This window comes from Rhinoraja longicauda, chromosome 14 (genome assembly GCF_053455715.1).
Source record: "Rhinoraja longicauda isolate Sanriku21f chromosome 14, sRhiLon1.1, whole genome shotgun sequence".
NCBI lineage: Eukaryota > Metazoa > Chordata > Chondrichthyes > Rajiformes > Arhynchobatidae > Rhinoraja > Rhinoraja longicauda.
Window position 1 is genome coordinate 41,004,162 of NC_135966.1, and position 25,669 is coordinate 41,029,830.

General features: G+C 42.5%; 1 protein-coding gene across 1 annotated transcript in view; it reads right to left on the minus strand.

Annotated features, from left to right (window-relative positions):
- Window positions 1-3,370: 3,370 nt before the first annotated feature.
- Window positions 3,371-25,669, minus strand: part of LOC144600220 (ganglioside GM2 activator-like) — a 31,612-nt gene continuing 9,313 nt past the window's right edge. Inside the window, exons 4-6 of the mRNA XM_078411752.1 lie at window positions 10,227-10,376; window positions 7,126-7,248; window positions 3,371-3,614 (exon numbers count right to left, since the gene is read on the minus strand). Of these exons, the coding sequence (XP_078267878.1) occupies window positions 3,459-3,614; window positions 7,126-7,248; window positions 10,227-10,376 (429 nt within the window). The 3' untranslated portion in view covers window positions 3,371-3,458. The remainder of the gene's footprint in view (window positions 3,615-7,125; window positions 7,249-10,226; window positions 10,377-25,669) is intronic.

Genomic DNA, 25,669 nt, shown 5'->3' on the forward strand with positions numbered 1-25,669 from the left:
AGAACCTACAACTTGGCTTGCGTAACCCACAGTGACTCTCATGTTTGGGACTGGAGCCAAGATCCAAGATTAGTAAACTTGTATTTCCCAGGCATTTTGGCAAGGCACGAACAGACAAGAAAGGTGGGCCAGGAAAGATCCAGTCAAGGTACAGGGGAAAATATGCAGACACGTTATCTCAGAAAGGCCAGTGCACGTCTGAGAAATACTATAGGATCTAAGGTGGCTAGGAAAATTAATGGAAATGTATTCAGTCAGAGCATTGAGTATAGAAGTTGGGACGTCATATTGCAGTTATATGAGATGTTGGGAAGGCTGCATTTAGAATATTGTGTTCGGTTCTGAGCACCATTTTACAGGAAAGATGTTGTCAAGCTGTGAAGGGTGCAGAGAAGATTAATGAGGATGTTGCCCGGACCCGAGGGCCTGAGCTATAGGCAGAGGTTGAGCAGGCTAGCACTGCATTCCTTGGAGTGCAGGTGGATGAGGGGGGACTTTATAGAGGTGTACAAAATTGCGAGAGGAATAGATCACTTAGACACAGAGTCTCTTGCCCAGAGTAGGGGAATCAAGAACCAGAGGGCTTACATTGCAGGGGAGGTGGGAAAGATTTCATAGGAATCCGAGGGGTAACTTTTTCACACAAAGGGTAATGGGTGTATGGAACGAGCTGCCAGAGAAGGTAGTTGAGGCAGGGACTATCCCAACGTTTTAGAAACATTTAGACAGGTGCATAGATAGGACAAGTTTGGAGGGATATTGTCCAAATATAGGCAGGAGGGACTAGTGTGGATGGGACATGTTGGTTGGTGAGGGCAAGTTGGGCTGAATGGCCTGTTTCCACACTGTATGACGATGACTCTCCAAAATCACTAATATGACCTGAGAGGAAACTAATCAGGTCATATCAAACGGTGATCTATAACAAAGATCGAAACAAAACCACACAACAATAGCACCATATCATGTCCCAGAGACAGAGCAGCAGAAAGAATACACGGAAATCAGGAACACCCTAATATCTGCACCCACACAAAAATGCAACACACTTATTTAATCTATTTTGCAATAATAAGAGATAATATTATAATGTGGTTGTAACTCAGTGCCTTGAGTTTACGGAAATGAAAACCGAGGTATATTAAACCAAACTGCTGCAGTGACAGAACTTCCCCAAAGTGAGCTGTGAGGTCAGATACACCCCTCCCTGTAACTAACACTGGTAATGATCAAAACCCTGTCAATCTCTGCTTTAAAAATACCCAAAGACTTGGCCTCCACAGCCATTTGTGGCAATGAATTCCACAGATTCACCGCCCTCTGGGTCAAGAATTCCCTCCTCCTTTCCAAAGGTACGTCCTTTTATTCTGAGGCTGTTCCCTCGGTCCTAGACTCTCCCACTGGTGGAAACACTGTTCACATCCACTCTATCACTGTTCTGAAGTTTCAATGAGGCTCCTCCTCATTTTTCTAAACTCCAGCGAGTACAGGCCCAGAGCCATCAAATTCTCATTATATATCATCTGTGGGATCTTTTTTGTAAACCTCCTCTGACCCTCTCCAACATCAGCACATCTCTCCTCAAATACGAGGCCCAAAACTGCTCACAATACTCCAAATGTAGTCTGACCAATGCCTTTTTTAGCCCCACCATTACATCCCTGCTTTTATATTCTAGTCTTCTCGAAATGGATGCTAACATTGCATTTGCCTTCCTTACTACCAATTAAACTTGCAAATTAACCTTTTGGGAATCCTGTGCTAACATTCCCTAGACTTTTTGCACCTCTGATTTCTGAATCCTCTCCCCATTTAGAAAATAGTCAATTTCTAATTTCCTAATACTAAAGTGCATGCCCACACAGCCCAGCCCAGGCCAGCCAGGCTGTGGACACAGCCCAGGCCATCACAAACAACCTCCCTTCCATTGACTCCATTTATACCTCACGCTGCCTCGGCAAGCCCAACAGCATAATCAAGGACAAGTCGCACCCCAGCCATTCCCTTGTCTTCCCTCTCCCATCGGGCAAAATGTATAGAAGTCTAGAAAACACACAACTCCAGATTCAGAATCATCCTACCACCAACTAGAGAACAGTCCTCAACTACCATCTACCACATTGGTGACCCACGGACTATCTTTGATGAATTTACTGGATTTATCCTGCACGAAATGTTATTCACCTTATTCCCTTTATCATATATCTTTACACTGTGGATGGGTTGATTGTAATCCGTATAGTCTTTCCGCTGACTGGTTAGCATGCAACAAAAGCTTTTTACTGCACCTCGGTACATGTAATAATAAACAAAACTAAACGATCACAAAATGCTGGAGTAACTCAGCAGGACAGGCAGCATCTAGGAGAGAGGGAATGGGTGACGTTTCAGGTGGAGACCCTTCATCTGCAGTTATTTTCCTACACAACAAAACTAAACTAGTCACTATCACGACCAGCTCTTTGTTGAAGTAGTCAAAATAAATATTGTTGCCATTGTCAATCCTAATGAACCTGTTGGACACAAAGTACCAGCGTAACACAGCAGCAGATCAAGCAGTCTAACTTATTTACATCGGCGAAACCAAGCGCAGGCTCGGCGATCGCTTCGCTCAACACCTGCGCTCGGTCCGCATTAACCAAACTGATCTCCCGGTGGCCGAGCACTTCAACTCCCCCTCCCATTCCCAGTCTGACCTTTCTGTCATGGGCCTCCTCCAGTGCCATAGTGAGGCCCACCGGAAATTGGAGGAACAGCACCTCATATTTCGCCTGGGCAGTTTGCAGCCCAGTGGCATGAACATCGACTTCTCCAACTTAAATAGTTCCTCTGTCCCTCCCTTCCCCTCCTCCTTCCCAGATCTCCCTCTATCTTCCTGTCTCCACCTATATCCTTCCTTTGTCCCACCCCCCTGACATCAGTCTGAAGAAGGGTCTCGACCCGAAACGTCACCCATTCCTTCTCTCCCGAGATGCTGCCTGACCTGCTGAGTTATTCCAGCATTTTGTGAATAAGCAGATCAAGCAGCATCTCTGGAGAACATGGGGAGGTGACTGAATTACCATCCATACTAAAAGCCTTTCTTTTTATATTGGCACACCATTTTCACTTAAGCCTCATGTTCCAGCATGCCTGGAGCTGAACTGTGACAAAGATTTTCCCATTAATCATTGTATTGAAGACAGTTTTCATGGTTACAATACTATTATTTTAATAATATTATGGGTACATGGTTAAAAAAAATTCTGCACAATTTATTAATAGATATTTTACAGGTAACATACAGCAATTAACACATAAACAGAAGGATTGCGAAAATAGATCAATTAATTACGTAAAACTTCAATAATGTTACAGCAATGTCCTAATACATCTGAAACTATATCGAGAGCGTGTGAAGAACTATTGTCTGTAAGAAAAGACAACACTGAAATTTTCTTTGCCATCTCTTGTGTCCATTACACAGCCTTAAGGCTGAAGTAGACATTAACACAGGCAACCTGTTTACCGCCACTCGAGAGGATAACATTTGCAGAGTAATTGCCATTGATTAAAAAGCGGGAAATATTCAGTTTAAAAACTTCATACTCTGACTTCAGGTAATTAAAGTTTTCCTGGAATACAAATTTTTAGATTAAGATTAAATTATACTTTTAATTCATCAGCGACACAACATTCAATATAGAGAGAACTCTTTGATTCTTTTTTTTGCCCATAATTATTATTAAAATATCAATTCATGACTGAAAATTATTAACGTTATTGTTAATACTCAATGATCATTTTAACTTTACATTGACAATTAAGTTTTCTTATTTTAAGTTCCTTTGTGATCTGGGTGCCAAGGGAAGTACTTCCAGGGTTTAGACCAATCACAACATAATGGCGCAGTGGTAGAGTTGCTGCCTTACAGTGCCAGAGACCCAAGTTCAGTCCTGACTATGGATGCTGTCTGTACGGAGTTTGGACGTTCTCCCTGTGACCACTGGGTGAGTTTTCTCCGGGTGCTCTGGGTTTCTCCCACACACCAAAGCCTTACAGGTTTGTAGGATAATTGGCTGGAAAAATTGTAAATTGTCCCTAGTGTGTAGGATAGTGCTGGTGAGTGGGGATCGGTGACATTGTCTTGGTGGGCCAAAGGGGCTGTTTCCACGCTGTATCTCTAAACTAAACTAAAACTAAAGATGATGAAGGCTGGCATATATGACTATGTGTCAGGATTGTGTGGAATTTGGCAGGTAACATTGACCGGAGAATTGAGGGTGTAGCTTATTGTGTGTAGTTCCGGTCACCCCAGAGGCTTTCAAGGGGGTGCAGAAGATGTTTACTAGAATGCTGTCTGGATTAGGGGATATTACCTGTAAGGAAAGGTTGGACAGATTTGGAATGTTTTCTCTGGAATGTCAGAGGTTGAGCAGAAACCTGATAGTATATAAAATGATGAGAGGTGCAGATAAGGGAGAAATCCAGAACTCTTTTTTCTCGGGTCAACATTTCAAGGACTAGAGGGTATTTCCTTAATTTGGGAGGGGCAAAGTTTAAAAGAGATGTATGGGGAGGTTTTTTTTATTACATAGTGTGGTGGGTGACTGGAATACGCTGCCAGCAGTGATGGTGGAGAGAGATACGGTGGAGGAATTTTATACAGAGGCTTCTATAAAGCCAAAAGGATAGACACAAAATGCTGGAGTAACTCAGTGGGTCAGGCAGCATCTCTGGAGAGAAGGAATAGGTGGCATTCCATGTCGAGACCTTTCTTCAAACTTAGAGTTAGGGGAGAGGGAAACTAGAGGCATGAAAAGGCTCCGAATAAATCAGAGCTGGCATCAAGGAACGGTGGAGCCCACAATGGGCCATTGCACTAATAATGAAGGGATATGTGGAAATGCTGCCTGACATGTTAGGTTACTCCAGCATTTTGTGTCTATCTTCGGTGTAAACCAGGATCTGCAAATTCTTGCTAAACGTTTGCACATGGATATGCAGGGAGTGGAGGGATGTGTGCAGGCAGAGGAGCCTAGTTTAACTTGGCATAACGTGTGGGCCGAAGGGCCTGTTCCTGTGCTGTACTGTTTATTGTTAATTATTCTACGAATAAATAGTGGCATAAGAGGATCTGAGTGGGCAAATGTAACCTCAGCTTAAACTCCCGTCTGAATGATGGTATCTCCACAAGTGCAACAGCTCTACAGAAATAACACTGACATGTCAACCTAACCTCTACGATAATTCTCAGCACGGGTGCCCTGCACGGATGCATTCTCAACCCCCACTGCTCTCCTTAAACACTCATGACTGTTCAGCCAGATGCCAATACACGTTCACAGGCAACACCACCATAGTAGGCTGGATATAAAAAATAATGATGCAACAAAGTGCAGGAAGGAGATTGAGAAGCTGGTTCCAAGCCAACAACCTCTTCCTCAAGTAGTGTAAGAAAATAACTGCAGACGCTGGTACAAATCGAAGGTATTTATTCCCAAAATGCTGGAGTAACTCAGCAGGTCAGGCAGCATCTCAGGAGAGAAGGGATGGGTGACGTTTCGGGTCGAGACCCTTCTTCAGACCTCTTCCTCAATCTTCCTCAATGTCAGCATGTCAAAAGAGTTTGTGATTGACTTCAGGAAGTGAAACAGTAGAGGTTGATGGCGCTAAAATAAAGATTGTCGAAATTCTTCAAGTTCTTGGGAATAAATATCACCAGCAATCTGTCCTGGACCAGCCAGATCGAAGCTTTGGCCAAGAAAGCACACCATCCCTCTACTTCCTTGGAAGGCTTAGGAAGTTTGGCATGTCCCCAACAACAACACCAACTCCCACAGGTGCGCTGTAGAAAGCATTTTATTGGGATGCATCACGGCACGGTTTGGGAACTGCTCCATCCAAGACCGCTAGAAATTGAAGAGAGTTGTGTCCCTTCCATTGAATCTATCTACACTTCACGCCGCCTCAGCACTTTTGTAACTCTACTTCTTCTCCCCTCTCCCATCAGGCAAGAGTTATGGAAGTTAGAAAATGCATACCTCCAGATTCAGGGACAGTTTCCTCCCAACTGTTATCAGGCAACTGAACAGTCCTCTCACCAGCTAGAGTGCAGTCCTGACCTTACATCTACCTCATCAGAGATTATTGAACTCTTTTTACTCGGACTTTATCTGACTTTATGTTGCACTGTATGTTGTACCCTTTGTCTTTTATCTGTAGACTGTGGGCGGCTTTATTGTATAATCTTTTCTTTGACTGGATAGCATGCAACAAAAGCTTTTCACTGTGCCTCGATACACATGACAACGATAAAATAAGTCTGAAGAAGGGTCTCGACCCGAAACGTCACCCATTCCTTCTCTCCCGAGATGCTGCCTGACCTGCTGAGTTACTCCAGCAATTTGTGAATAAAATAAACGGAACAATACAGAGCACATAATAGAAAGTACAAAGTGCTGGAGTAGTTCAGCAGGTCAGTCACCATCTCAGGAGGACATGGACAGGCAATGTTTCAGATTGAGACTCTTCTTCAGACTGATCTGCAGTTCTGTGTTTCTTTTGTATTGCAGCACCTGCAGTTCCTTGTTCCATATTCTCCTGAGATGCTGCCTGACTCGCTGAGCTACACCAGCACTCTGTGACCTCTTTGGTAAACCAGCATCTGCAGTTCTTTGTTTCTATGATAGAATATAGGCTATGCAATATGTCAACAATCTATACAAAACAAAATGATCAGTTAGTGTAGGTGTGGCTCTTTGTTTTAACTATCTGGAGACTGGGTTTGATGCTTGAAATATTAATCCTCAAAAGATGACAATACTAAAAGTTTAAAATGGTTACTATATAAACTGAAAAAAATATTATTTTATACTGCAGTTAGTATGCGAAGGATTATTTTGAGGTTGAATATGATTACAAAGCAGGTAAAGACTGATTTGTTGATAGTTCCTATGTTGTTCAAATTTGGTACTCATACCTGTGAGAGATGTCTATGTACCATAGATTATATTTAACGATCGTAATACTTTACTGGGAGAGTACACCCTCCTTTTATTTTGGAGAAATTGTTGCTTCTGTTTTTGTACATCCAAGCACATACTTTAATATCTTGTATCGTGTAACAGGAAATATCAAACTTACATTATTGATGGAACAGAATGGCTTACGATTCATCAGTTCACAGACATCAAAGTCACACTGGAGAGGAGGTTGGCAGGGAATCGGCCACCAAAAGAAGATTTTTTTATAAAGTTTTACTTTGGCCTTAGAAAATTAGAGATAAAATAGCAGAGGTTATTTCATAATGCACTTCACTCTTAAATGAAACCCACTGAAATTTCGATTCATCTGCTCCCTGTAGTCAACAAACTACCCAAGACTGTGGACTTCACCTCACAATTCTTAATTGAATCATGGACATTTAAAAAAGTGTAAATGTCAAGAGTAAAAAGTGTATTTCCTTAGTCATCTTCAGTAGACTAAGGAAAGTGTGAAGTAGGGTCCTGACCCAAAACTTTCCCTATCTATGATGCTGTCTGAACTACTGAGTTACTCCAGCTCTATGTGTCTTTTTTGTTGTTGTAAATCAGCATCTACAGTTGCTTTTTTTAAGGAAATTCAGCATGTCTCCAATAACTCTGGCCAATTTCTACAGATGCTCCATAGACAGCATCCCATTGGGATGCATCACAGCTTTATTAACGGCCGCTCTGCCCAAGACCACAAGAAATTGCTGAGCGTTGTGGATTCAGCCCAGTCCATAGCACAAACCAGACATCCCTGCATGGAGTCCACCTACATTTCATACTGCCTCAGGAAAGCAGTCAATGTTTTCAAGAACCACTTACACCCCTCTTCTGGCAACACCTCAGTCCCAACCAAATATCTTTATGAATGGCACCACATAGTTACAGTGCTTAATCACATCAGGCTGCTTAACTTCATCACAATAAACTTAGTACAGCTGCAAACCTCACGCTACCTACCACAACATGCATGCACTGCCTGTTGAACCTGTCAATCTCACCACCCCAGTATAATCCACAACATTTCCTCATTCTTGTAGAAGACAAGCTTCTGCAATTAGAGGTAGCAAGAACTAAAGAAAATGGGAGAGACTTTCCTGCAGGGCCTGACCCCCATGGAGGATACAATGCTGGTCATTGTCAGAGGGACATTAGACAGGGCTGGATGAACATTTGAATTGCCAAGGCATAAAAGACTATAAATGAAGTACTGTAGATGAGATTAATGTAGCTAGGTTGTTGATGATCGGCAGGACATGATGGGCCACAGGGTATGTTTGGTGCTATATTCCTCTATGATTCTATGAAATGCTACTTGACTGCTGAGTGTTCCCACTATTCTTTATTTTTTGTTTCAAATTCTGTTTTACTTCTTTTTCCTTTTGGAAATAAAGGCCAAAACACCGTTCGACATAGAGCATTTTGATTTTCTATGTTTTATGCATCAGCACTCTTGTAACTCTTTACAGTGATATTTAGCAGAATGTTAACATTTTTCCAAATAAATCTGTTTTTGTTTTAATTCTTCGTATCAAAGTAAATGATTCATCTCATAACTGAAAATAGACAGGGTATATTCCTCAATATTTCTCTCCTATTTTTATTCCATTTTTCTATTTTGTTTCCACCTTTCTGGAAATGACTTATGGAATATGGTTCTCTCTGCTCTGGTTCTGAGCTCTGGTATTTTCTCCATAACCCCCAGCAAATTCTTTCCTACATTCTCCCTACCCTTACTCATTGATTGGGTGGACTAATTTGTCCTTGTGTTATTTTGTGCCATTTGTCGTAGCGTTCTTTGGGAGCTCTTTCTATGATGAAGATGATATTTAAGTTTAAGATGTTCTTTTGATGACAGATGATAAGCCAGATACCAGCTGCAGAACTCACAAATCACTGTTCCTTGGGGTTTGTAATAACAAGGAACTGCAGATGCTGGTTTATACCAGAGAAAGACACATATGCCAGAGTAATTCAGCAGGTCAGGTAGCATCCCTGAAGAACGTGGATAGGAGACGTTTCGGGTTGGAACCCTTCTTCAGACTGATCTGAAGAAGGGTCCTTGCTCAAAGTATCACCTGTCCATGTTCTCCCGGGTTGCTGCCTTACGTCCATTCATCAGGTCCACACCAGCTCCAATTTATCTGATCTCATCCTTCTATTCTGTAAGTTTAACATTTCCAATACTTTTCCAGTTTCATATTGAATGGCATGATTAAATATTGCCACTACTTGCCCCAACCCCTCCCTTTGCTATGGAGGGCGTGCAGCGTAGGTTCACTAGGTTAATTCCCGGAATGGCGGGACTGTCGTATGTTGAAAGGCTGGAGCGATTGGGATTGGGAAAACACTGGAATTTAGAAGGATGAGGGGGGATCTTATTGAAACATATAAGATAATTAGGGGATTGGACACATTAGAGGCAGGAAACATGTTCCCAATGTTGGGGGAGTCCAGAACAAGGGGCCACAGTTTAAGAATAAGGGGTAGGCCATTTAGGACGGAGATGAGGAAGAACTTTTTCAGTCAGAGAGTGGTGAAGGTGTGGAATTCTCTGCCTCAGAAGGCAGTGGAGGCCAGTTCGTTGGATGCTTTCAAGAGAGAGCTGGATAGAGCTCTTAAGGATAGCGGAGTGAGGGGGTATGGGGAGAAGGCAGGAACGGGGTACTGATTGAGAGTGATCAGCCATGATCGCATTGAATGGCGGTGCTGGCTCGAAGGGCTGAATGGCCTACTCCTGCATCTATTGTCTATTGTCTATTGTCTTTCCCCTGCCACTAATGCATTGCAGATCCCAAGTATCCATTGGCAAAAAAAGTTGTTTCTTTCCTTTACAACTCACCACGGTGCGTATTATTTTGTAAACATGATCTTCCAAGATATCCAAGATAAAAGTTGGGATTATTCGGACAGACTCCACTGGCTAAATAATCATCAGCACATAACAAGACAACCAGCACAAGATACAGTGTCACATATCCTGTGCTTTTTGTTGTATACTGCCGGACCCTGACGTGAGAGGACGCTGGCGCTGTTTATTCGCCGCTTCTCCGTTAGGATAGTTTGTCTGTTTGTTTTTATGTTATGATTGTTTTTGTAAAGTGCTTTGAGCTTCTGGTAAGGCGCTATATAAAATAAATGCTTATTATTATTATATATATGTGCCATCAGATAATAACTAACTCATCAGAATGAATGGGAGCAATATTCACTTACCTTCATTCCCGTGAGAGGGCTTTCCACTTGGCCAGACATTTCAAAAGTAATATTTCCAGGTAACATGATAGGATCTTGTGCAACTGAGATTGATTTGATCTTAACTGGGCCCTGGTTTGCATTGCAATCTTCCCAGTGAAAGGCATTCAACTACGAGGAGAATGTGGATAATAAATACAAAATGGTACAACTGACTCTGATAATAAGCAAACTTTAGACTTTGGACTTTCGAGATACAGCATGGAAACAGGCCTTTCGGCCCACCGAGACCGCGCCGACCAGCAGTCACCTCGTACACTAGCAATATCCTACACATTAGGGACAATTTACAATTTTACCGAAGCCAATTAACCTACAAACCTGTACGTCTTTGGAGTGTGGGAGGAAACCGGAACACCCGGAGAAAACGCATTTGGTCACAGGGAGAACGAACAAACTCCAAACAGACAGCATCCGTAGTCAGGATCGAACTGGGGCCTCTGGCACTGTAAGGCAGCAACTCCACCACTGTGCCGCCGTATGTCAAATTAGTTTTACTTCAAATGTGACAATAGATTGTAATGAATGAATCTTTACTAACCTTTCTGCTATTTATTTATGATTTCATTTATCTCAGGGAAAGAAGAAAATATCAATGTAGGCTAACTAAAAGCTTAAATTAACAGTATTTTTTCTTGTTTTTTACATGCAATGTCATGCTTCAGGTGTTACGTTAAGCATGGAGGACATCTTATTCCAGAAAACAGTATACATAAGGTACATAAAAGAAGCATTTCAAAAATGAAAGCTAGATGCACTAGATACTGACATAGGCAGGAGACAGTAATATACTCTCATTAACAATAAGAACATCATTACCATTTTATCTTTTCCAGTCTAAAAAATACCTACACAAAATATATCCATTCCCATTTGTCATGAACGCACTGGTAGGTCTTTTTATTTAACATGTCCTTCTAATTTACCAGACCAATTCATTATTTAGTGACCCCCACAAAATTGTGCCAACCATGTCCATTTATTATTTTTTGACATTCCCTGTTGTACGTGAATATTTCCAGATTTTCTTCTAATATCACATAATTCAATATTTACAAATATTCCAAAATTCTGGTTTTGATCGGAGTACTTAAAAATGAATTAATAGACAGTGATGGTAGTTGCAAAAGATTGAAGTACATTTAGATATTTTTTTAGGAATAGTTTCAAGCATATTTCAGACTTCATGTATCCATGCATTTCTAAATGATAATGAATCCTCTCAAGGACCAGTTCAATAATTTAACCACTGTGCCAGCACCACACTGGTAATGCATGTTAGCCCATAGAATGTTCTAGTCTCCTCCTGAACTGCTCTCACCACATAGATTTTGCAATCTGCTCAGTAAGTACGAATTTCATTGTTCTGTTACAATAAAATGTGACGAAACAATGACAATAAAACACTTTTGACTTGATCCATCTGGCTGCTTCAGATTTTAAGATGCCTGATAGGTTTCTAACAGCTCCTGGTATTTTTTAATATGAAATTTTCAGGAATCAAAGGACTATTTGTGTTGTCAACTGTGTTGACAATCTCACCGTCGACAAACGTATCCGGTTGTATCCCAATCAGAAGCCCTGGATGACAAAGGATGTCAGGTCTCTCCTCAAGGACCGTAACACCGCCTTCAGGTCTAGTGATAGAGCTCTATACAGTGCTGCTAGAACCAACCTGAAGAGAGGCATCAAGGATGCCAAAGCGTCCTACAAGAGGAAGATTGAGGACCACTTTACCAACAATGACCCACGGCGGGTATGGCAAGGCATCCAGCACATCACCAACTACAAGACCAGCAACCGCACGACTGCCGACGGCGACGCCTCGCTGGCAGAGGAACTTAACTGTTTCTTTGCTCGTTTCGAGGTGAAAGCTGCAGTGGCAGACATAACACCCTCTCCAGCACCTGACAGCAACACCTTCACTGTGCAGGAGTATGATGTTAAGCGCGTGCTCAGAGCAGTGAATCCCAGGAAAGCTGCAGGCCCCGATGGTGTGACGGGCAGAGTGCTGAGGGAATGTGCAGACCAATTATCTGGGGTCTTCACAAAAATCTTCAACCTGTCCCTTTTAAAATCCACCATCCCTCCCTGCCTGAAGTCCGCCACAATCATCCCACTGCCGAAAAAGTCTGTCATCAGCGGCCTTAACGACTACCGTCCGGTAGCACTCTCACCGGTCATCACAAAGTGCTTCGAGAGACTGGTCCTGCAGCACATCAAAGCCAGCCTCCCACCCACCTTCGACCCATACCAGTTTGCCTACAGAGCAAATAGGTCTACAGGGGATGCCATCGACACTGCTCTTCACACTGCACTGACCCACCTTGAACACCAGGGGAGCTATGTGAGGATGCTCTTCCTCGACTTCAGCTCTGCCTTTAACACGGTCATCCCGAGCAGACTGGTCACCAAACTTTCTGACCTTGGATTTTCCCAAACCATCTACCAATGGATCAAGGACTTCCTGACCAACCGCCCCCAGACCGTCAAAATAGGCCCTCACCTCTCCTCCACCATTACACTGAGCACCGGCTCACCACAGGGCTGTGTGTTGAGCCCCATCCTTTACTCCCTCTACACTCACGACTGCGCCCCCACCCATCCCACCAACACCATCATCAAGTTCGCGGATGACACGACTGTGGTTGGACTCATCTCAGGAGGAGATGAGACAGCCTACAGGGATGAAATCCAAAGGCTGGCAGCATGGTGTTCAGTGAACAATCTAGTCCTGAACTCCTCCAAAACAAAGGAACTTATAATTGACTTCAGGAAAACCAGTGTAGAATACGACCCACTCTACATCAATGGGGTCTGTGTGGAAAGGGTACCCGCTTTCAGGTTCCTGGGTACGCACATCGCAGAGGATCTTACCTGGTCTACCAACACCATCACCACAGTGAAGAAGGCACAGCAGAGACTCCACTTCCTGAGGATCCTCAGGAAAAACAACCTGCAGGAGAAGCTCATGATGTCCTTCTATCGCTGCTCCATCGAGAGTGTGCTGGCATACTGTATAACCACATGGTATGCCAGCTGCTCAGAAAAGGACAGGAAGGCCCTTCAGAGGGTCATCACGACGGCCCAGAAGATCATCGGCTGCTCACTGCCCTCCCTGGAGCACCTGTTCAGCCTACGCTGCCTCAGTAGAGCAGGCAAAATAATAAAAGATCCATCCCATCCCGGCCACCGTCTGTTTGTTCATCTGCCCTCTGGTCGACGTTTCAGGTCGATCAAATCCCGAACAAACAGACTTAAGAACAGTTTTTACCCCAGGGCCATACGAGAACTGCACACTACCTTCTGCACTAGGCAACATTGTTAAAAAATCTTTTGTACTTAATATAATTGTATTTATTTGTTTTTGCATTTATTGCATATATGTTTTTACGCACCGTCAGGATTGGCTATTTTTTTAATTTCGTTGTACTCGTTGCAATGACAATAAATGAATATTATTATTATTATTATTATTATTATTACATTATTTCTTTACTCTTGACAATTTGTACCACCATATACTTCAAGTGCTTTTGCACTAAGCCTTGCGAATGGCCAAGGATCTGACGCACATTGAAATAGATTCTGCAGTATTGGATCCGGTGGTATGAACGTTGAATTCTCTCATTTTAAGTAACTTCTACTAACACTCCCCTCCCCCCACCTGCATTGTGTCCTTTCTCTACCATAGGCATTTAACCAGTTGCACAGTTCACCACATTGTATCCCTCTTGAGATCACATCTTCCCTAGCCAACAATGGGCCTATCAAGGCACCACCCTCCGTGAAGTTGTTTGTTGCTGGCCTTAATTTATCCTGGTCTTTTCTAACCTCCAGCTCTTTCCCCCTCCACTTTCAGTCTGAAGAAGGGTCCTGACACGAAATGTCACCTATCCCTTTTCTCCAGAGATGCTCCCTGACCTGCTGAATTTATGTCTATCTTCAGCTCTTCTCCTGAGCAAGCTGCCTTTCAACAAAAGGTGTCTTAATCAAGGATATACGTTACCAAATTATTTCCTTTATTTCCAATGGAATACTTACACTTTATTGACTCAATTACTTACAGTTCTCATCTGGTAGAGCAAATAAATGGTCGGGAAAGTGGCATGGAAGTGAAGGGCCATCTTCCTTTGACTTCAAAGATTGAGGGGATAAGTTCTTCAGCTTGATTTGGTGGCCTGTTTTACACTCATCGTGAATGGGTGTCACTTAGAGTGTAACCAATGGCCATGGAGGTGGTTTTAATTTTCTTGTTGATTCAAGTTTATTCAGTCAGTGGGTAATTTTTCATGTTAAATTTAGATTCCAAACTGCTTGTCAAATCTGCCAGCATTTGTTTATCTTACATTGTATGCAAACTTACGAATTGCTCCAATGAAATAGTCCCCACCCTCCACTTGAAATTCTAGTAGAGGCAAAACTGTATGAAAATCTGCACACCAATTTCATTGCAAACAATCTGGGGATTTTCCTTATCTCTTGCTGGAGCAGCAGAGGAAACCTCAAAGTGTTATAATATGTCCTGAGTCAGGCTATTTTTAGCAAATACTCTGTGAATGCTGTGCACCTTTTCTGTGAGTTTTCCGGTCAAGGTGATGTATGTTTACGTTTACTTAGGTAGCGAGTTAGGGCAGATGAAGGTAGGAGGTTCACATACTCGCCACAGTGATGAATGTACCAATCAAGGTCAAAGAAAATGAATTGATTAAAGTAGTGGGCTGGGTAAAGTGAAAGATTTATATAAGATATTTGGAAAAGTTCTTCACAAGAACTTGTTAGTTCAAACTGAAACTCAGGATTGAGGGTCATTTATTTTCCCAATCCAAAATCAGGCAAGGTGGTTAACATAGAAAAATAGAAAATAGGTGCAGGAGGAGGCCATTCGGCCCTTCAAATGGTTGAATAGATAAGTACTCAAAATAGCACAAATGTTTTTAGCAGGGTCCTATAAGGAGTTGTGTTGTGGGCTTATCTATTTAGTAAATTGGACAATGATATACAAATAGAGTTGTTTAATTTAAGAATAATTTAGAAGGTAAGGAGATGAAGCTTTTACCACACAACTGGACACTACACGCCATCCCTTGTACTACAATGGTCTTGTTTCAGATTGTGCATTTTTGCAACATTTTATTTGTGCAAAAATGAAAGATTTTTTATATGCATAGATTTGATGCCTTGAGTTACAAAATTTCAATCTACAATATGCTTTCTAGGAATGTATACCTGCATAATTTGGGTTTAAACTATATATGTGGAATAGCGATGATAAGACAGATTTCTTGATCTTCTGAAATCTTCGCCTGGAATTTCTTTAGCTTGCATCTCTGCTTCAGCTTATCATTCTCCATTCAGTTCATTAAAGTAAATTGTAAGAAATTGAGGCCCCACTGTTTGAGTTACTTAACTTATGCTGTACAAATGTTTTATTTGTTTCAGTGGTCACTGTGACTCAGGTTACAATAATTCAAGAAAACTGCGCACCAATCCCTTCTAAAGAGCAATTAGGGTTGGGCAACATATGTCTGCCTTTTCATCGACATCCAGATTGTGTAAATGAATATAAAAATTGCAATCTCCATGAAGCGTGTCTAGATTTAGTGGCAACTCATTCACTCAGAAAATATATTTGGATTCCACCCCCCTGCCGTGTGCGGTTACTGCATATTCCGAAAATCACAATAACTTCATGGAGTTGGCACACTTGGAATTGGCTGCACGACTAAACAGAAATATGCGGCATGGTGGCGCAGCGGTAGAGTTGCTGCCTTACAGCAAATGAAGAACCGGAAACTCAGGTTCGATCCCGACTACGGGCGCCGTCTGTATGGAGTTTGTACGTTCTCGCTGTGACCTGCGTGGGTTTTCTCCGAGATCTTCGGTTTCCTCCCACACTCCAAAGATGTACAGGTATGTAGGTTAATTGACTGGGTAAAATGTCAAAATTGTCCCTAGTGTGTGTAGGATAGTGTTAATGTGCGGGGATCGCTGGGCGGCGCGGACTCGGTGGGCCGAAGGGCCTGTTTCCGCGCTGTATCTCTAAATCTAAATCTAAAGTTGGGTCAAATCTTGTGAGCATAGGACTTTACACGTGCCATTATAAACAAGATTTTAGAAGTGCAAAATGATCACAATAGTTACCATAAGGAAAAATAAATAAAAGCATCAAAGCACACTGTCAGAGGGTGTCAGCAGTTATGGGGAGAAGGCAGGAGAATGGGGTTCGGAGGGAAAGATGGATCAGCCATGTTGAATGGCACAGTAGACTTGATGGGCCGAATGGCTTAATTCTGCTCCTTTCACTTATGACCTTATGATCTTTAGAAAGAAAGCCAGAATCCTAAATGTCAGAGTGAAATAATTTGTGGCATTGTGCATGTCAAAGTCAGCTCAGGGTGCTGCCGGAATGAGACATCAACTTAGTTCCCAGTATTCAAATGGCTTTGGGGGATAGTTGAGAAATATTCTGGTGACTTTGGAATTCCATTCAGCTCATTCTCCTTAGAACAGAGATTTATTTGTGAGTTCTATAAAAGCCACATAAATTAAACTGATATATCTAGATCTAATGAGCATCTGAATGTAAGCAATTTATTTCATCAGATTGCATTTAAAGAGAGTCATAGAGTCATGCAGTGTGGAAACAGGCCCTTCGACCCAACTTGCCCACACCGACTATCATACCCCATTGTTGATTTGGAGTTGAACATCACCAGCAGCTTATGATGAGCTACTAAGGTAAAGATATGTCTTATTGGGAAAAACAAAATTTTGTGATTCCAAACAAACTTTCAGTTTTCCCCCTTTCCCCACCCATCCCTCTTTACCCCACCCTTGCTCCCTTGTGCTCGACCTGGACTCGTTCCTATTTCTGTCCTCCTCCTCCCTTTCCACCCACATTCCTTCCTTTAGCTTCACAATTTTTAATCCTTCAATCCTTTTGTCTCACACGTTCTGTCTTTTCATCTCTGGCCTTTGCCCAACCATCTGCCTATCAAAGGCCACTGTCAGCTCTATTCACTGGAGTAGATTTGATGGGTCGAACGGCCGATTCTGCTCCTATCACTTATGAACCTATTCCATTTGCATTTAGCCATGTAATGCATGGGCATAATCATAAAACTGGAAAGTAACCATGCATAATAGTGCATCAATCCTAAGCTGTACTATATCCCAGGTTTTCTGTGACTGTCTCTACCTTTTCCTTCGAGGCACATTAGCATCAACCTTCAAATCATTACACACAACCTCCTGTGGCAAAACATGGATTGGCTTTATATCAACTCTATGTTGCACTTATGTGATCTCCTGAATACATCCTCCACAATCAGGCGACCAACATTCATGGTAATCAACAGGTCAGCTTGTTCATTGGAAGATTTCTTTTCTGTTGTGCTGTGCAAAATATTGGGTGAAGACTTTGCCCCACAATGTAAGCTTGTATGTTAATAGAGCCCCGTTCTGTGTTGATCATTTGGTACTGTTCGCTATCTTTGTCAATATACTATTATGCAAAGGCATGGAACAAATTCAGCACTGTGATTACATTTGATCCGTTTACATCAAGATACAGTACGTGCAAGGTCGGTAGTAGATGTTGATAGCTAGATTTCAAGAGGTTTCAAGTCATTTAGAGTACTTCCGACATGCTACTTGGCCTATCTTGCTATGGACGCCTCTATGGTTCAAGATCGTGGAAAGCAAAGCTACGAGGAGCTAGTTGGTTAAAGATGCAAGGAGGCACAAAACTGCTGGAATCTTGAGCAAAACATAAAGAGCTGGAGGAACTCAACGGGTCAGGCAGCATTCATGAAAGGAATGGATAGGCAATGCTTTAGGTTGGTACCCTTCCACAGACTGGTTGTAGTAGGGGGAAGAAAGTTGGAAAAAGGAAGTGGAGGCAGGACAAAGCTTGGTAAGTGATAGGTGGATACAGGCGAGCGGGATTAGATTGGCAGATGGGTGGAGTAGGTGACAAAGGCTAGAGATGAAAGAATACAAGATTGAAATCAATTATTTAAATAATTTAAACCATAATTTAAAGCAATGTGTCTGAAGGAGGGTCCCAACCCAAAACCTCATTAATTTATTTCACTTTTCAGATGGTACCTGACCTGCTGAGTTTCTCCAGCAATATGTTCTTTTACTCAAGACTCGAGCATCTGAAATCTCTTGTGCCTCCATTTAAAGTAGAACAATGGGAATGGACAGCTGGGGGTTTCTGATGCTCATTGAGAATCGAGACAGTGAAAAATTTCAAGGATTCAAAGAAAGAATTGAAAACTTTCATGTGGAACAAGGAACTTGCAGTCACGAGTGCCCAGATATGACAGAAAATATATGCATACTTGACAACTGTGGAGCATTTACAAATGATATTCAAGTTTAATAAAATCATGGGAATCTGAACAGGAATCAGCCAGTCCTAAATGGAATTGAACGATTTCTGGAAGTGTAACATAATAGTAGCATAATCAGGACTTACACAGGTAATACATGATGTTAAAGAGATAAAAGGTACCTGATGATATTTACTCAGTGTAGAAGTGCCCAAGTGTGTCAAAACCAACCATCAGGCATATTGAAGTACTTTGAGGAAAGGAGAAATGTCTAAAAGGCATGTAAACAACCTGATCCATAAGACAGAGGTTGAAAAAGGCAGCAGTGAAGAGAAATAATACAATACTTGAGCAGCTTACACCCCAGCGTATGAATATTGACTTCTCTAACTTCAAATAACCCTTGCTTTTCCTCTCTCTCCATCCCTCCCCCTTCCCAGTTCCCCGACTAGTCTGACTGTCCTCATTTACATTTTATTTCTGTTTGCTTTGTTGTTACCTTCTCCAGCTAACAATGATCTATTCTACATTTTCCTTGATCTCCATTCCCTTTGTCTCATTTTCACACCTTAAACTTCCTTATCTCTGTATCTCCCTCTCCCCTGACTCAGTCTGAAGAAGCGACTCGACATGAAACGTCAACCATTCCGTCTATCCAGAGATGCTGCCTGTACCACTGAGTCACTCCAGCATTTTATGTCTATTCTGATTTTAAATGATTTTCAATAGTAAATAAGTTCATAAATTCATAAATTATAGCAGAATTAGGCCATTCGGCCCATCCAGTCTACTCCACCATACAGTCATGGCTGTGAAATTGATGGCTGAAACAGTGCTGCCCGGCTAATCCCACCACAGTATTAGGTCTGTATCATTGCAGTGCATGAATCTTCAAATAAAAAAATCTCTGGCATTTTAAATGTGCTGAGCATTCCTATCTCTGCCATCCTTTCAGCCAATGAATTCCAAACCTCTCACACCTTCTTCCATCTAATCTTTCTACTTGTTACTTTATTTCTATAAAAACTGGGTCTTGACACCTCCACAATGGGATTATTTCCTACATGTTCTACCTATATACTCTTTCACACACAATCATAATTTCATACATTTCAACATCTCCCCTCAACGTCTCCGCTCAACATCCTCCATTCTAAAGAAAATGGAGGGATTTAGGGTAACTCATTTACACCTCCTCTCTTCCCCCCCCCCCCCCGCGACGTCCCGATGCCCCATCTTCCATATATTCCTTCCTCTGACTTCAGAATTATCCCTATTTCACTTATTTTATCCTTATATCACACCTTTTGTCTTTGCATCTCTGCCCCTTGTCCAGCCATCTGCTAATCAACCCCCCCCCCCCACACACCTGCATCCACTTAACATTTACCATGCTTTATCGTGCCCATCCTCTCTTCCAGCTTTGTCTCCCCCCACCACAATCAGCCTGAAGTAGGTCCCAACCCAAAACATCACACATCCATGTTTTCCAGGGATGCTGCTTGACCCATTAAGTAGCGACAGCGTGTTCGCCCACCCCGGATCGCGGGGCTTGGGTCGGCCCGATGCGGACCTTCCGGCGCGGCCTGCAACCACAACAACCTGACCGCGGGAGAAGACGGCAGGGGAAGGGAAAAGACATTGTGGCCTTCCATCACAGTGAGGAGAGGACCGGAGGAGACTCACTGTGATGGATGTTTCTTTTTTTGTGTGTTTTTGGGGTTGTGTAATTTGCCTATTTTAATGCTTTATTGTGTAATCTGCCTATTTTAATGCTTTTATTGTTGGACTGTGGGTGACTGAATTTCGTCCAGAAAACTTGTTTTTTGGATGACAAATAAAGCTATCTTGAATCTTGAATCTTATTCCAGCACTTTGTGTCCTTTTTTTATAAACCAGCAATGCACTTCCTTGTTTCTCCATTCGCCTACATTCTGCACAGTTCAGAAAAATGAAAGGTATTTAATTGTAAAATATGCAATGGTTATGGGATGTGAAAGGAGTAGATGCAGCAGTAGAAACAAGGAACTGCAGATGTTGGATTACAAATAAACAACTAACCTCTTTAATAGTGATCTAGGTCCAAAGTTTTGGCTAATTCTTGGCTCCAGTTTTATCAGAATCAGAATAACCTTTATTGTCATCCAAAAAACACAAGTCTTTTGGACGAAATTCCGTTACCCACAGTCCAACAATAAGAGCTATAAAAATAAGCAATAACACACACAATCACAAACCAACACAAAACAAAAAAAAGAAACATCCATCACAGTGAGTTTCCTCCAGTCACCTCCTCACTGTGATGGAAGGCCAGAATGTCTTTTCTCTTCCCCTGCCGTCTTCTCCCACGGTCAAGCTGTTGAAGTTGCCACGTCGGGGCGGTCGTGGCTCCCGACATTGAAGCCCCGGCCGGGCAGAGAAAAATCCTGCAGCCTATTTCAGGCCACGCCGGACGGTGAAAGGTCCGCAGCGGGCCGACCCAGGCCCTGCGATTCGGGGTGGGCAAAGACGCTGCCGCTGCCGGAGCTCCAAGCTTTTCCTTGCAGAGCTCCTGCATAATCAACTTGGCTGGCAGAGTAAATGGTGCTAGAAATACTAAAGGGTTGTATATAGATCCAACAACGGACAAGATAGTGTATGGTTCGTCAGGTATAAAAATACAAATCAGTTTCCAATGACATAGAAGCCATCTAATCAGCCTATTTTAGAGATACAGCATGGAAATAGGCCCTACGGCCCACCGTGTCCGTGCCAACCAGCGACCCCCGCATATTAATGCATCAGGGACAATTTGGAGTGTGAGAGGAAACTGAAGATCTCGGAGAAAACCCACGCAGGTAACAGGGAGAACGTATAAACTCCATACAGACAGCACCCATAGTCAGGATCGAACCCGAGTCTCCGGCACTGCAAGCACTGTAAGGCAGCACTCCAAATGCCGCCCTCAAATCTGACCTCAAATTTGAGATTAATAGACAGTTTTCCCTGCAAACTAAAGGTGCTGGGGGCAATAACTACATTCAGAAATCTTCCTTTATGATATTTTATCTTTTTAAATGGATTTCAATATATACATTCTAATGCAACTTTTAAATTTTGTCTCTGGCTTTGCCTCCTCTCCTCTCCTCTCCCTAAGCCCCTAGCTTAGGGGTACCGCAAGGTTCGGTGCTGGGACCCCAGCTATTTACGATATACATTAATGACTTAGATGAAGGGATTAAAAGTACCATTAGCAAATTTGCAGATGATACTAAGCTGGGGGGTAGTGTGAATTGTGAGGAAGATGCAATAAGGCTGCAGGGTGACTTGGACAGCTTGTGTGAGTGGGCGGATACATGGCAGATGCAGTTTAATGTAGATAAGTGTGGGTTATTCACTTTGGAAGTAAGAATAGAAAGGCAGATTATTATCTGAATGGTGTCAAGTTAGGAAGAGGGGATGTTCAACGAGATCTGGGTGTCCTAGTGCATCAGTCACTGAAAGGAAGCATGCAGGTACAGCAGGCAGTGAAGAAAGTCAATGGAATGTTGGCCTTCATAACAAGAGGAGTTGAGTATAGGAGCAAAGAGGTCCTTCTACAGTTGTACCGGGCCCTGGTGAGACCGCACCTGGAGTACTGTGTGCAGTTTTGGTCTCCAAATTTGAGGAAGGATATTCTTGCTATTGAGGGCGTGCAGTGTAGGTTCACTGGGTTAATTCCCGGAATGGCGGGACTGTTGTATGTTGAAAGGCTGGAGCAATTAGGCTTGTATACACTGGAATTTAGAAGGATGAGGGGGGATCTTATTGAAACATATAAGATAATTAGGGGATTGGACACATTAGAGGCAGGAAACATGTTCCCAATGTTGGGGGAGTCCAGAACAAGGGGCCACAGTTTAAGAATAAGGGGTAGGCCATTTAGAACGGAGATGAGGAAGAACTTTTTCAGTCAGAGAGTGGTGAAGGTGTGGAATTCTCTGCCTCAGAAGGCAGTGGAGGCCAGTTCGTTGGATGCTTTCAAGAGAGAGCTGGATAGAGCTCTTAAGGATAGCGGAGTGAGGGGGTATGGGGAGAACGCAGGAACGGGGTACTGATTGAGAGTGATCAGCCATGATCGCATTGAATGGCGGTGCTGGCTCGAAGGGCTGAATGGCCTACTCCTGCACCTATTGTCTATTGTCTATTGTCTAGCCAATATATTCTGTTTGCTGTTATTCCTGTACATGTCGAGACACTTCTATGCATGGTGCATTCCGCAGTGCCATAAAGCATGCAGTGGTGCAGTTTGGTGCAAGGACTATAATGTGAATGCCACACTTTGGGGCCCTTCCACACTGCAGCTGAGGGACTGAGATATTTGTAAAGAATTCTTAGAATTACTGCTTTTGGAAAAAGCAAATGTCATGCTGTAATCATGTAATTCCATGTAATTCCTATTTCTTCAATAGAAAAATTGAACATTTTATGTAAATATATTTCTAGAAAAATGCATGTTTTTTCAGAAACTGACAAAAGCCAATGATGACCTTGATCCGTTTGCATTTCCCAGCTATAGATGCATATATTTCATGGTCTCTGCTCAAGAAGAGCAGTCTCTTGCACAAGGTGACTGGGCTGAAAGAACTTACTCCAAGCTGAAAGAGGCCCATAATACACAAATTGTTCTAATTTTATTTAAAATTAGCCATTTGCTTTCGGAGTCAACTTTTATATGATTGAAAGTTGCTTATAAATGCTCTCTCAATAAAAATGCATTACTTGATTCATACTTGAAGTAAAACGTGCTGCTCATTCATATTTGCTGCTTGTAATGTTTTTACAAGATCTTTTATGATGTCTCTGAAGCTTTGTGGTCACTGTTACTTCAAGGTCACGAGTTGTTCAGTCAGAGACGCTGAATGATGATGCAGAGGCCAAGTCAGGTTGGTTTGTGGGAACGTAGTTGATTTCCTGATTTCAATTCCGTGGTTCAGGAACAAAGGGGAGAGCCGCATGCTAAGGCAGACACACTAGAACTGGTTTAAACCGAACCCAACCATGAGTTGCTGGCTTGAGTGACCTATAGTAGCCCATTGCTTGGATACTGCTTGACAACCATCCCACAGTCTCCAGGATGGGCAGCCGATCATTGTACATATAAGGGTAAAATGGAAATGTATAGAGACATAGAGTTAGCGAGCACAGAAACAGGTTCTTTATCCATGCCGACCAAGTTTGCACACTGGACTAGTCCCATTTGCATACATTTGGCACATCGCCCACTAAACCCCTCCTGTTGATATATCTACCTAAATGTCTTTCAAAAGTAAAAATTGTATCTGCTTCAAAGCTTCCTCTAATAATTCATTCCAGATCCAGATTACCCTCTAAGTGAAAAGTCACCCTTGAGATTTCTCTTAAATCTCTCGCTTTTAACCTTAACCCTGAGCCTTCTAGTTTTCACCATGGGGAAAATGATGTGTTCACTTTAGCTATGCCTCTCATGATATTGTATATTGCAATCTGATGACCTCTCAGCCTTCTATGCTCCAAAGGAAACCGTCCAGTCTATCCAACCTCTCCCCATAACTCAAGCCGACAAGCCAAGGTATCACCATGGTGAATCTCTTCTGCATCCTGCATCTGGCCCATTTGGTGCATCAGGTATTGGAGCTTGAAGCTGTAAAACCATTACCTTGTTCTAAGTAGTTACTGAGCATTTATGGTAGTTATGGGAGAAAATATTCAGGCTGGACAATTGTGACCAGTGGAGTTCCGTAGGGGATCAGTGCTGAGACCACTGTTGTTTGTGATATATATAACATAGAAGATATTAAATGAATACTTCTTGTCCACTTTTACCGAGAAGATTTGAGGATATACGTAAGGATTTGAGCAACGTAAGGAACGTAAGGATTTGAGGATATTGTGATGTCTTAGATCATATACGGATTACCAAAGAAGAGGGATTGGTGATTTTAGAGTGCATTTACGTGGATAAATCTCCAGGGCCTGACCAAGTACATCCTCAGATGTTGTGGGAGGCTAGGGAGGTGATTATTTGGATAAATTGGAATGAGTTAGAAGATTTTCTGAAAAAATCACCTGAGCTAACAAAAGAATTGGGTGAAATTGTCAGGGATTCGTGAAGAAAGGATGTTAAAATGGTTTATGATCAAGCAGAATGTGCAATCCACTACTACTGGAATGCTTTAGCATTGAGTCTCCTGAGGCAAACAGAGATTTGAAATTAGTTATTCATCCTGTAAATATATGGTTTGCTTTAACGATAGCTATGATGATATTTATGTATTGAAGATTACATGTTTTGCAACAGGAAATCGTGGTTCTGTGTGTTTTAAATGGAGCTTTGTTGGAGTGATCCCTACAACATTAAATATCTTGGGGTCAAAAGGGGAGGATGAAGACAAGACTACAGCTTTGAAGGTCAGGGGTAAAAAACAAGAAGCGGACTTCCGGTGGCGCTATGGAGGCTTGAGTCCAGCGCCAACTAGCTCCGTGCCGAGGGGAAAAAAAAATGGGAGAAAATCGGGTTTTACCTGCAGTGATCGCAATCTGAACGGCTGCCTGCGGGATGTCATCAGGCGCACGGCTTTATGGCGTTACAACGCACCCCCCCCCGTGGGACACAAAAAAGAGCCGGTAGAAAACCGCAGATGGAAGAGGAAGGCCCTTCAGAGGCCTCGGCCTCAATTACAACGAAGGCCCAGGAAGACCCTCTGAGGAAAATGAAACCGAAAAAGTCCGAAATGGAGGATCTTAAAACTTTTCTTGCTGCCGAAATGGGAACCTTTGGTGAGAAATTTAAAGATGAATTTGACTCTTTTAGGTTGGGTTTTAAAGCAGAAATGATTTCTACCGTTCAGCACATGCTGGAAATCTGGAAGAGGTCGAGGGAGGAAGAGGTCAAAGCTCAAATGGAAGTACTGGAAGCCAGGCTTGTTTCGGTGGAAACGAAGGTTAAAACGGAGGTGGACCCCGTTCATTATGAACTTGATCAACATCGAACAGCGATAACCGAACTGGAGAAATGGGCAACGACAAGTGAGGAAACTGTAAGTCGACTCCTTACTGAAAACC